The sequence below is a fragment of the Aristolochia californica genome, unplaced genomic scaffold (assembly GCF_029961685.1).
Source record: "Aristolochia californica isolate CCGP_79_NKW_82.1479 unplaced genomic scaffold, dmAriCali1.0.hap1 SCAF_9, whole genome shotgun sequence".
In the NCBI taxonomy this organism is placed as follows: Eukaryota; Viridiplantae; Streptophyta; class Magnoliopsida; order Piperales; family Aristolochiaceae; genus Aristolochia; species Aristolochia californica.
In genome coordinates this window covers 33,679,107-33,691,943 of record NW_027182290.1, presented here as the reverse complement: position 1 = coordinate 33,691,943, position 12,837 = coordinate 33,679,107, and the positions used below count along the sequence as shown (strand labels likewise).

The following is a 12,837-nucleotide window of genomic DNA, read 5'->3' as shown; positions in this document are numbered from 1 at the left end:
CCATAAGGAATTATGGGAACCCTATATAAAGAGACACAACATGGTTATGGTCCCCAATATACTAAATCACACACAGTTTCCCTTCTCCCCATCCGAAAGAGAGATGAAAGTCCCATTGAGGAATAAGGCGATTTAGTTGAGGAAGACCATATCCGTTCTTATCGTTCGTCATAGAGATTCCGCATCAGAAAGCAAAATTTACGGAATGGATCCAGGTATTTTGTTTTTCAATCTTAATATTCTAACATGTTGTAAATTCTGAATTAGAATTTACTATTACGGATCTAACATATTTCCCTCCACCCTTCCCGTCCTGTTTTTATGCAGAAATAGAGGGGTGTGGAGATGCTCTTCCCATTACCTCCGTCCCTCTCTTTTAGCACCTATGAGAGCTCCCCTTCCATCGACGCTGGAACAATAGGGAGGGGCAATAGTGGGAGTTGATGATTAAGGCTCCTCTAATAACCTATATTTTGGTGATAACAATCTAAGTTTAATTAACTATAGTGTTTATGTGAAGCTTGCGCCAAAAATTACGCTATAAAAGTCATTTTCAAAAGTCGCATCAATCCCTTGCTAGATGGAGTCAAACCCTTAACTAAAGTTACTAAAAGAATCAAACACACATAAATGGAAGTTCTATATAGAAAGTAAAAAGAGGAAGATGGAGTTGACACCAACTTACAGTAAGTTTTGGGATTGGAAATGGAGACACCCATCCCTTTTATCCTTGAAATGACAAAATCAGAGAAACGCAATGAGAAAGAGGGCGGGCTGAACTCCTGAATCTCCTTCCAGTGACCCAGAGAGTATGGATTTTTTTTCCCATTTTTTTAAAAAGATGATGACATCTGGATAGGTTCACTAAGCAATTAAACCTAATTGATTTGAGTTGAAACAAGTCAATCATCTTATTGGGTTGTTGACCAAGTCGATTTTTATAACATCGATGTCAAAACTGCAAACATCGTAATCCCGTAAGATGTAACTCGTATAGGAACATTGACAGCCATGATTCTTGAAGGCTGAGTACTCGAGTGAGAATATTAAAAGTATGAAAGAGGATCCTCGTAAATCTCTCATAATCACTTTTTCGGGAACAATAGTAATTGTAGTGTGTGTGGGTAACTCCACAAAGACTTGCTTCAAGATACTGAGTTGCTGAGAGTGAAAGGAGGAACGAATTCAAGTAGCCTTTTCAAATATTCAAACTACGACAGATCGAACCAGGGAGATGTCCTGTCATCAAGTTTACATGAGCCTATTCTTCCCAAGGAAAACAGCCAGAGGAGTGTGGTGGCAACATGTTTGAAGCTAAAGTTGATCGAAAGTCGAGGGAGGGGAATGAAAAAGCAATCGAAACGAGTCAACTTTGAGAAATATGCGTAAGGCAGGATTGCTAATGTCAAAGAAGTTCCGAGGAGGGTTTATGAAAATCAGACTCCAGCCTATACATCAATGTTATAGAAACATCTCAGTGAAAACTAGTAATAATATGATTCTCTATCCCTTCCATCCCCTCTTACCAATTCTATCACATTCTTTGACCTTTTATACTGTTATTTGATATGGGAAACATCGATATTCGGTTATCTATGTCCATGTCAATTCATTTTTCAACGAAGAAGAACCTGATCTTATCCTATTCTATTCGTTTTTCATGTGTGTTGTGTTAAGAAGAAAGGAAGAACAAAGAAGACAAAGGAATTTTACGGTGGTTTGGCAGTGTGTCTACGTCCATCGGAGCAAAGGCCGAAAAATACACTAATTTCAATTAGGGTTACATAATGCGTATTTATACTAAACCTTAGACATATTTGTGTATAAAAAACACAAATACCCCTATACAAAAATACCCCCAACTTCATATATGAGCTATATACGTCAACAATCTCCACCTGGCGAATATTTACCCCTTAAGAAAAAGAAAGCATAACCTAGGACTTCACCTGGAACAATAGGTAGGGGTCGTCTCTCATCTAGCAACTGGAGACATTTATCAAGTCCAAGCAATGTTTAAACTTATATGTAGTAACAGGCTTTGTCAACATGTCTGCTGTATTATCAAAAGTGTGAACTTTTTCAAGCAGTAGTTCATTTGATGAAACCAATTCCCTGATCCTGTGAAACCTCACATCTATGTGTTTGGTTCTCTCATGATACACCTGCTTCATTGCTAAATAAATGACACTCTGACCATCACAGTGCCACTGAACTCCATCTTGCTGGACACACAACTTTTTGACCAACCCTGTAAGCCACAAAGCCTCCTTGGTAGCCTCAGCTACACCCTTATACTCTGACTCAGTAGTAGATAGTGCAACTATATATTTTACCATGGACTTCCAACAAACAGGTCCTTCCACAAGAGTAATTACATAACCTGTGGTAGATCTCCTGTCATCCAAGTCTCCTGCATAGTCTGCATCCACATCCCACAATTGAAGGAACACTTTGTTACCTACTAAACATGATGCCATAGTCTGTAGTACCCCTCAAGTATTTGAAAATCCACTTGACTGCATCCCAATGTTGTCGACCCAGATTTGAAAGAAACTTGTTAACCACGCTGACAGCTTGTGCCAAATTTGGTCTTGTACAAACCATAGCATACATTAAACAACCCACTGCATTAGCATATAGGACCTTTGACATGTCATGAACCTGTCTAACACCTTTTCAACATAGCTATGCTGAGATAGCCATAATCTCCTGGAAGCTCTGTCCCTGCGAATCTTCTTGGCCGCACCCAAATCCTTCATGTCAAATTCTCTGTTCAACAAAGTCGTCAACTTGTTGACCTCACTCATACTCTTTGCATAAATCAACATATCATCCACATAAAGTAACAGAAAAATAAAAGAATTATTATCAAGGTTTTTCACATAAACAGAACAATCATACTCACACCTTTTGTATCCAATCTAGATGATGTAAGAGTCAAATCACTTGTAGCACTGCCTCGAAAATTGTTTCAGCCCATAAAGTGATTTCTTCAAATTACAGACCAAATGTTCATGTCCAGGGTGACTAAACCCTTCTGGCTGCACCATGTAAATTTGTTCCTCCAAGTCACCATGAAAGAAAGTTGTCTTTACATCCTTTTGCTCCAACCGCATGTCTGAATGTGCTACTAATGCCAACACTGCCCTGATGGAGGTGTGTCTGACCACAGGGGAGAAAACCTCATCATAGTCAACCCCTTTCCTCTGTGAGTAACCCTTCGCTACTAGACGACCCTTGAACTCCCCGCCCCCCTCTTTTTCTAATACTGCTTCTTTCTTCTTATACACCCATTTTCACCCTATCACTCTCTTCCCCTTGGGAAACTCCACCAACTCCCATGTCTGGTTTTTTATGCAACGACTCCATCTCCTCCACCATAGCACCCATCCTTCTACTTTTCAATCCATGTTATCCATTCCTGTCTGTTGTTTTTCGTATAACACCTTCAACATACCCTACTGCACTAACATGTCCTTCACCCTCCTCTGCCATAATCCAAACTTCCCAATTCCGTCGAATTTTGTCATGTCAAATTTTGCAAAAGAAACCCTAGTCATCATAGCCTAACTTGGGTTTTTCATGCAAAAATCCAGATTTTGAGCATAGCGTGAGAAGCCTGGGCGTCTGCGTAGAAGAAGTCCTCAGGTGTGAACAACGTGCACTTGCAGTCCTCGAGGGATGTACCAGTTGACCTCGGCGTCAGAAAAATCCTTGACACGTCATGCATCAGCATCTCCTCATGTCCCCCTGCGATGCGAGTTCCAAAAAAAAATTATCGTCGTCTTCCCACGATGCTTTCCCTCTTCGGATGAAATCTCATGGCGGCCCCGCGATTTCTGTCGTCTCTGGTTCCATTGTCCCCTCGTCGTCTACGACAGCGACAGTGTGGGGTTATCGTCAAAAGATGCTTGACGGTAAGGGTGGCATCGAGCCGAGCTGAGCCCGAACCTGCCTATGTTAGAGTCGAACTTGATTTAAATATTCCGAACTCGAGCTCAAGTCGAGCCTATCTTCGAGCATAAAATTGTTATCGATCTCGAGCCTAATAATTTTAACTGGGTTCGAGTCGAGCTCGAACTTCAACATTTATTTAAAATTTTTCAAAAATTACATGTCTCGAGTTCGAGCTCCAACATACATTTAAAATTTTTCAAAAAATACATGTCAAATAAATGATATATAAAATTATACATACGTTTTACATAAAATTGGGCATACATTTTACATAAAATTAGGCATGACTTCTACTTAAAATTGAGCATAAGGGTGGCATCGAATCCAGCTGAGTCTAAACCTTCCTATGTTTGATTCGAGTTTGATTTAATGATTTCAAACTCGAGCTCGGGCCAACCTAGCCTCAAGCTTAAAATTGTAATCGAGCTCAAGCCTAATAATTTTAACCGAGTTCGAGCTCGAGCTCTAGCCGAATTCAAAGTTAACCTACATTTAATACTCTTCATAAAATATATGTCAAATAAATTATCTATAAAATTATGCATATATTTAAAAAAAAATGATAGGGGAGGTTCATTATTGAATCTTGATGGATTAGAACCCACCAATATTATTCTTTTTTACCCCAAATATTTTTTAGCTTATTTTGTAATTTTTGAATATGGCCATAAATTTACTATGACCTCCTTAGTGCCCCTCAATAAAAATTTATATTCTAGGAAAAACTAGAAATATTTTTCCTAGGATACACATTTCCAAAAAAACCTTTAAATAAAATCCTATTAATATTAGAGACTTACTAGAAAATTACAAGAAATATTTTAAAATTTTCTTAGGAAAGTTAAATGGACCTCTTATTGCCTCTTCTAAGGAAATAAATAAAAATTAATAATTAATCTAATATATTACTATACTTATCGATAAATTTTTAATCAAATAAAATGTCAAACACAAAATTGCTATGAAAATTGCCTCATGCTAAAAGTATTGTATCATCAACTGTCAAATACTTATTCAAAAATTTTCTATATGGTTTTCTAGCCCATCTTGGCAAGAAAATCTTACTTAGAAAATTATATGATATTTTAACAAGAATTTCTAATTAAAAAATATTTTCAAAAAACATGAGGCACTAATGGTCCCTATATTTATACTAAAAATGTCTTTTCAATATTTATTGAAAAACCACTAATAGTCTCTAGAAACGTATTTCTTCTAAAATGTATTTTTAATTTCTTCATTTTTTTTACTTGTTTATGTTTTCGCACGTGTGAAATCGACTTCGGAGTGTGTGTGTGGCGGGGGGGGGGGGGATTGAAGGCTCGGCGCCGGCGAGGACCTGTCGTCGGCGACAAAAACAGAGGAGACAAAGAATTGGAGGGGATGTAGTGACCGACGAGGAGCTGTCGACGCAAACAGAGCGGTGGACGGTAGGGGCACGGCATCCCCCCCCCCCCCCCGCTCCCGATCTCGTGACTCGCCCGTTAACAAGCTGGCTCACGAGCTTTCGAGCCGAACATTGATTTGGTCGAGCTCGGCTCGTATGAGTAAACGAGCCGATTTCAGATCTCGAGCTTGAGAGATACCGAGCCGAACTCGAGCCGGCTTGGTTCGAAGCCACCCCTGCTTGATGGAATTGTCACTAGAAACTGAGGGTCACGGAACTCTTCGGCATGAGGTTATTGTCGAACGGTGACGCGTCGACGTAAGAGAAATGGTCTTGGATGACACTGCAACCTCCTCGGTGTGAGGTTATCATCGAACGGTGACGCATCGACGTAAGAGAAATGGTCTTGGATGATGCTGCAACCTCCTCTGTTTACAGAAAAAAAGAACCCTTCAACACTTGTCGACCTCTGTTTCCTGAAAATAGAAACTCCTCCCGACGCGCGTCGCCGAACTCCTGGACTGGAACTCTCCCTGTGCGTCGCAGAACTGGTTCTTCCTAAAAGCTATGATACCAGTTGTTGTGCTAAGAAGAAAGGAATAACGAAGAAGGCAAATGAATTTTACAGTGGTTCGGTAGTGTGCCTACGTCCACCGGAGTGACGGCCGAAAAATACATTAATTTCAATTAGGGATATATTATATGTATTTATACTAAACCCTATATATATTTGTATATAAAAGATAAAAATACCCCTATACAAAAATATCCCCCAACTTCATGTATGAGCCATATACTTTAATATTGTGTACTGTCACAAAATCATTTCAGAACAATAGCTGCTATTATTTACCTCTTGTGTGTCCTCCTGCATGGTGCCTAAGATGTGCTTCCTAATGAAGCCTCCTAATATACAGAGTCCGGGTCATATTCCAACCACTGAAGATCCAAACATAGAGGAGAGGCGTGAAAGTCACTTTTGCCTACTACATATTTGATGCTTTATAATTTGTAATGTATATTCAAAGAGTATCATTTCTTTCAATATGTGGTCTTTTCAACTGTGATCAAATTCCAAATAAGGCCCTCATAATTTCACTAAAAGAACAGTAGGAAAGCTGTTATTGTTGCAGAAACACCAATATGTGAGGGTTGTTGATGTTTGGCCGGTAACGAAGTTCTTCCCACTCGAATTCAACACGTTCTATGGATTGATAGAAGCTCAATCATTTCGTATTCGAACGGCGTGATTATATTCTTCTGGGAAGGTCCCAGATCGATCGAATCCAGAACGACCGAAAGCATGAAACTTGTACAATATGATGCGTGTGCGTTGTCCACATTTAAGACGGGAAAAAAAGAAAGACTTAGAACACTTGAATACGGACGGACTGGCGAATCTTGACTGACTATTTCTTTTTCGTCCGCCTCTCACTCCTCCCCTTCTTATCAGTTGAAGACAAGCGGACTAGCATTCTGGGTTTCAATGGAGACGATGAAAATGGAGTTAAATCTCCAAGAAGTCTCATTTTTTATTCGTCACGAGTTGGGTTTCATTCACATGCGATGATGGGTTTCATTCACGAGTTGGGTTTCATTCACACTAAAATAAACACCTCTAGCTCACCGTACTCTGACCCTACTCACTATTGTAGCGTTGTAAGTGTTCTTCAATACCTTACACTAACCCAACCTGATCTTTCTTTCTCCATCAACTTAGTTGTTCAAGCTATGCATTCTACCCTACCATTTATGTTCATGCACAGTGATTCAATGGCATTCAAGAAAGCAATTAGATACAAGAGGGGATTTTTGGTATTGACTACCTGACCGATCGATTATAATCGAAAACGTTTTGTCAAGCGCAATATAAACCCTCCGATTCCAGGTGGGGTTCTTGCGAGGGCTCCATTCAGGTGGAATAAGAGGTCCTGATCAATGTGCAGTTCAATGGCATCCACTGGTCCAGTTCCATAAAAAGCCAAAAGCCATTAATATCCACCGATAGTTTTCAGAATGTTAATTAGGTTGGACCAACTTCAAATAGATTATAAGTGCGACAAATTCGTAACGAGGATGCAGAGGACCACTTCATCTCATTTTGAGAGTTTATCAGTGATTCTTTGATATTTTAAGATCTTTCCTAGTTCATATTGACAGTTACACTTGTTCCAATACTATCCGCAAGGAAGATGGGACCGGTGGCTGGAATCACTTTCAGGCTCCGGATCTTGTGAATGGAGTCAACTACTGGGTTATTGATTTATAATTGGCTAACCGATCCCTAGGGTTTTGAGTCAAATCCGAGTTGCACTTGTCCGTCTACTTAATGTTTCAAACTGCTCATAATCGAAGAGCTTCAGCTAGAAATCACACCCTGGAAGACGCGGTCGGTGCAGACGCGCGTGAAATGTTACCTAAGGCGAATACAGTCAGACCGGGTGACCCTAGGCCTCTGGTCTGACTTACATGTTAGATTCCATACTTTCCAACCCTTATACGTCACTTGCAGCGTCACCTGCAGCGTTGCGTTTTTCGCTACTTTCACCATCGAAGTCCGCTCGAGGAGTCATGGAGGTTCCCCAACCACGCTTCACCTCTATATAAATGGCATCTTTTATCTTCAAGCTCCGTCGTCTGGCCCCTGCAATGAGGAAAGTGAAGATGGCTGCAAGAGGCCAATTGCCAGCTAAGTCTGACAGGAAGGTAGTTGAGAAAACGAGAAGATTGCACATGAAGAACTTGTGTCTCAAGCTTGCTTCTCTCGTCCCCACGCAGTCCTCCAGGTTCCGCAGAAGATTGGTTTCAGTTGAAGGAAAGGAAATAAGCGACACGGTTTTGCAAGTCCGTATTTCCTGTGACTCAAAATTTTCATTCTTTTTAGCACAAATTGTGCTGATTTCTCTACAGAAATGAACCTGAGTGATCATTCTATGGTCTTTTTCTTTTATTTTTTTTCTTTTCAGGTAAACCATTCCAGGCGGGATCTGTTTGAGCAGGCTACTGTTTACGTAGAGAACTTGCAGAAGAGGATTGAGGAATTGAAGACAAAGAGGGACTTGGCTGTGAGAAACAACGATTCGAGTTGCAGAATGGTGACAGATTCAACATTGCCTGTGGTGGAAGTGAGAGAAGCGGATTCCATTCTGGAGGTGGTTCTGGTCAATGAGCTGCATTCCAACTTCATTTTGAGTGAAGTTGTTAGGGTTTTGGAAGAGGAAGGAGCTGAAATCGTCCATGCCCATTCTACTCTTGCTTCTGACAAAATCTTCATTGCCATCCACGCACAGGTTCACCCTGCTTTTCCATGTTCCTCCATTTTCTAATACTAGTAACAATTATAATAGGTCTAGGTCTCATTATCTCATACCAAACAAAGACATCGAATAAATTCTTCTTTCATCTGTAAACTAACTGGTCTATTCTTCTGCAGGCGACGGATTCTAGGCTGGGATTGGAGAGTGCAACTGTACACAGGAAACTGAAGCTGCTGCTACAGCCCAGGACACTTCTAGATCAGGACTTCAAGATATAAATAAGATTAGAATTGGGATTTGCTAGACCATGTTCTTCAAGATATATAGTTCCTCCTTTTGTCTTTTCACCCAAAGTAGAGTACTTGAAGGCCTACTTCTTTTATCAACCTCTTCTACTACAATCATCCTTCTTATATATGCTCTGTAAGGTGTTCTATTCTTGTTTTCGGGCTTTTAGATTTGATGATTTTTGCCTGATGTAATCGTTCTACCCTTGAGAGGTATATAAGTGAATTGCAATTAGAAAGCGGTGAACTCAAAGGAGTGGAGGCTCCCATAATGATAATAGCTTCGCTTATCTTTGCCAACACTGCAAGTGAATCCTAAAGAACATTTTTACTGGTAAATTATGTCTGAGAGGCTTTGGTTGCTGCCTTGCTGGGCATGAGCTTATATAAGTAGTTTTCTAGGTGAGGGAATGGAGACTCGACCCGAACTTTTATTTTTTAGAAATTTTACCTCACTTGCTATTGTCCTCATCATATATACAACGACCAATAAAAATTGGTAAAAATAACTAAAAAAACATAAATAACATTTGATGGTTAAATTAAAATTTCGATACAGCTAGTTTGGACGGAATTAGGGTCTTTTTTTTCGTTTCTAACTTTCTTTCTGAATTAAAAGGATGAATAAAAGGAGTAAAGCCAATGTAAGGAGACCTACTCGGATGACCATGTTTGTGCTAATATGTTCAGTTGAAGAAATATGTAGATTACTAACAAAGTAGGATCTCCTACAATATTGTTCTTGGAAGGGGGAAGGGGAAGAGCATTGAATATTGAACTAGATTTCACAATTTTATGGTTGAATTAGTTAAACTATATGAATACATCGATTTTTTCCCTCGAATTCAATTGAAACTGATTCAATCGACCAGTTTGATTCTATTCAAAAAACACTAGTAAAACCACCACAATCTAACTCTTAAGTGTTATGAGAATTAATCAAATATAACTTTTAAGAGAATTAAATAAAAGTGATTTATATCTTCTTAATAAAGATTTACGCAACTAGCCATCAAGTTAAACTCTATGAGTATATATATATAGAGAGAGATATTGGCATTGAAATGATCCTTTAAAATCACATAGAGAAAGTAAATGACACTTGACAAATGGGTGTTATTCACCGACGTTTAGGTTTAGTAGATTGGAGAGAATAAGTAGAATCCACTTATTCGAATAAAAGTTCTCATTGAACCTCTTTCACATGGACCACGTACAACTTTGCGATTAGGGGTGGCTTCGAACCGAACCGGCTCGCGAGCGGCTCAAGTTCGGCTCGGTTCGATTCGTTATCTATCGAGCTCGAGCTTTGAAATCAGCTTGTTTACTTTAACGAGCCGAGCTCGTTTACCTTAACGAGCCAAGCTCGATCGAAGCTAGGTTCAGTTCGTCAGCTCGCGAGCCGACTCGAGGTGAGTCGAGATCAATATCAGTTCGGGAGCAGGGGAACGTGAGCGAGAGTGAGGGGGAGGGGGAATTTTTCCTCCCCTCTTCACTGCTGAACCCCTCCCGTCGGCTGTTGTCATCGCCTCTACCGCCATCGACAGTTGTTCGCCGGCCGCCTCTGTGGCCGTCCGTTCGATTTCTTCCTCTCCCTGTCGTCGCCTCTGTTTTCGTCACCGCCGCTTCCGTCATCGTCACCTCCGTCACAGCCGTCATCCCCGACGACAGGTCCTCCCCGGCGCCGTAACTTCCTTCCTTCCTCGTCGTCTCGACGAAAAACCAGAACCAGGGGAGAAATTAGGGGATAAATAATCTCCCCCCTCCCTCGCGCGAAAATGATTTCGCACTTGCGAGATCATAAAGTAAAAAAAAAAAAATCCTTAAACTCTCCTTCCTCATAACTTTTGAAAAAAATTAAAAATACATTTATAGAAATAAGTTTTATGAACTATTAGTGTCTCATGTTTTTTTTAAATATTTTTCTAATTAAAAATATTTTTTAAAAATCATATAATTTTCTAATTAAGATTTTCCTACCAAGATGGGGTACAAAAGTATACAAAAAAATTTTGAATAAATATTTATGTTGTAATACTTTTAACGTGAAGCAATTTTCATTGCAATTTTGTGTTTGATATTTTATTTGATTAAAAATTTATCGATAAGTATAATAATATATTAGATTGATTATTAATTTTTATTTATTTCCCTAGAAGATGCAATAAAAGGTCTATTTAACTTTCCAACGAAAATTTTAAATTTTTTAATTTTCTAATAAGTCACTAAAAGTAATAGGATTTGATTTAAAGTTTTTTTTTGGGAATATGTATCATAGGAATAATATTTCTAGTTTTTTTCTAGCATATAAGTTTTCATCTAGGGGTACTAAAGAGGTCATAGTAAATTTATGGCCAAATTCAAAAATTACAAAACAAACTAGCCAACAATTGTGAGTAAAAAAGATTAATATTGGTGCATTTTAATCTATTATTGAAATTCAATCCTAAACTTCCCCTATCATTCTTTTTTTTTTTAAAATGTATGCATAATTTTATATATAATTTATTTGAAACCTCCCCTACGTGTGAGATCATAAACAAGGAAAAAACTCTATGTCCCTTCCTCATGAATCTTGAGGAAATTGAAAATATATTTTAGTAGAAATACGTTTCTATAGACTATTAGTGGTTTTTTTCAATAAATGTTGAAAAGATATTTTTAGTAGAAATATAGGGACCATTAGTGCCTCATGTTTTTTGAAAATATTTTCTAATTATAATTTTTTGTTAAAAAATCATATAATTTTCTAAGTAAGATTTTCTTGCCAAGATGGGCTAGAAAACCGTATAGAAAATTTTTGAATAAGTATTTGACAGTTGATGATATAATACTTTTAGCATGAGGCAATTTTCATAGCAATTTTGTGTTTGACATTTTATTTGATTAAAAATTTATCGATAAGTATAATAATATATTAGATTAATTATTAATTTTTATTTATTTCCTTAGAAAAGGCAATAAGAGGTCCATTTAAATTTCCTAAGAAAAATTTAAAATATTTCTTGTAATTTTCTAGTAAATCTCTAATTGTAATAGGATTATATTTAAAGGATTTATAGTTTTATTTGGGTGATTGTAAATTGATAGTGATATTTCATTTAATTTTGTTATGTTTGATTATTGTATGAAGTTTATTCATAATGTTATGGAGTGTTTAGACTATTTTATGGAGTGTAAGGAGTGTATAAACAATTTCATGGAGTGTTTATGGAATGTATAACCAATTTTATGAAGTGTTTATGCAAGTATTATGTATATAGATTATGCCCAATTTTAAGTAGAAGTCATACAAAATTTTATATAAGTATTATATACATAGATTATGCTTAATTTTAAGTAGAGGTCATACCCAATCTTATACATATATTATATATATAGGTGATACCCAATTTTATGTAGATGTTATGTCTAATTTTATATAAAATATATATATAATTATACATATATTTTTTGAAAAATTTTAAATGTATGTTGAAACTCGAGCTTGGCTCAAAGTTCGGCTCAAACTCAGTTAAAAATTTTGGGCTAAGTTCAATAAACTTTTTGCTCGAAGTTCGGCTCAAAATATTTAAATAAATTCGGCTTAAAAGGTTCGAACTGTGGCTCGATACCCTCGCATGAAACACGGAGTAACCCGACCGTAGCCGACCACGCTTGAGACAGTGACACCTGTGTCTCCTCTTGTTTTTTCCTCTGTTAACCGACACGCCACCTGGTATCACTTGTCAGCTAGCTGTTTTAGCGCACGCCATCTCTTCGTGTGACCGTACAAGACAGTTTATACAGCCTTGCGGAAATTAATATCGGAAACCCGTGTTTTTCTCCAGGAGATAGCCCCGCGTCAACAGAAGCGGGCAACTCTCTCCGCAGAAAGAACGACGAACGTAGAGGCTTTCAGAAGGAAGAAAGAGGACGTCGCATTCTTCCTTTAAAGAGAAAAAAT

General features: G+C 38.1%; 1 protein-coding gene across 1 annotated transcript; it reads left to right on the top strand.

Annotated features, from left to right (window-relative positions):
- The first annotated feature begins 7,120 nt into the window (after window positions 1-7,120).
- Window positions 7,121-8,882, top strand: LOC137940829 (transcription factor bHLH162-like). Its single transcript, XM_068785953.1, has 5 exons — window positions 7,121-7,162; window positions 7,636-7,663; window positions 8,037-8,191; window positions 8,314-8,637; window positions 8,781-8,882. The coding sequence occupies exons 1-5, from the start codon at window positions 7,121-7,123 to the stop codon at window positions 8,880-8,882; spliced, it is 651 nt and encodes a 216-aa protein (XP_068642054.1).
- The last annotated feature ends 3,955 nt before the right edge of the window (window positions 8,883-12,837 follow it).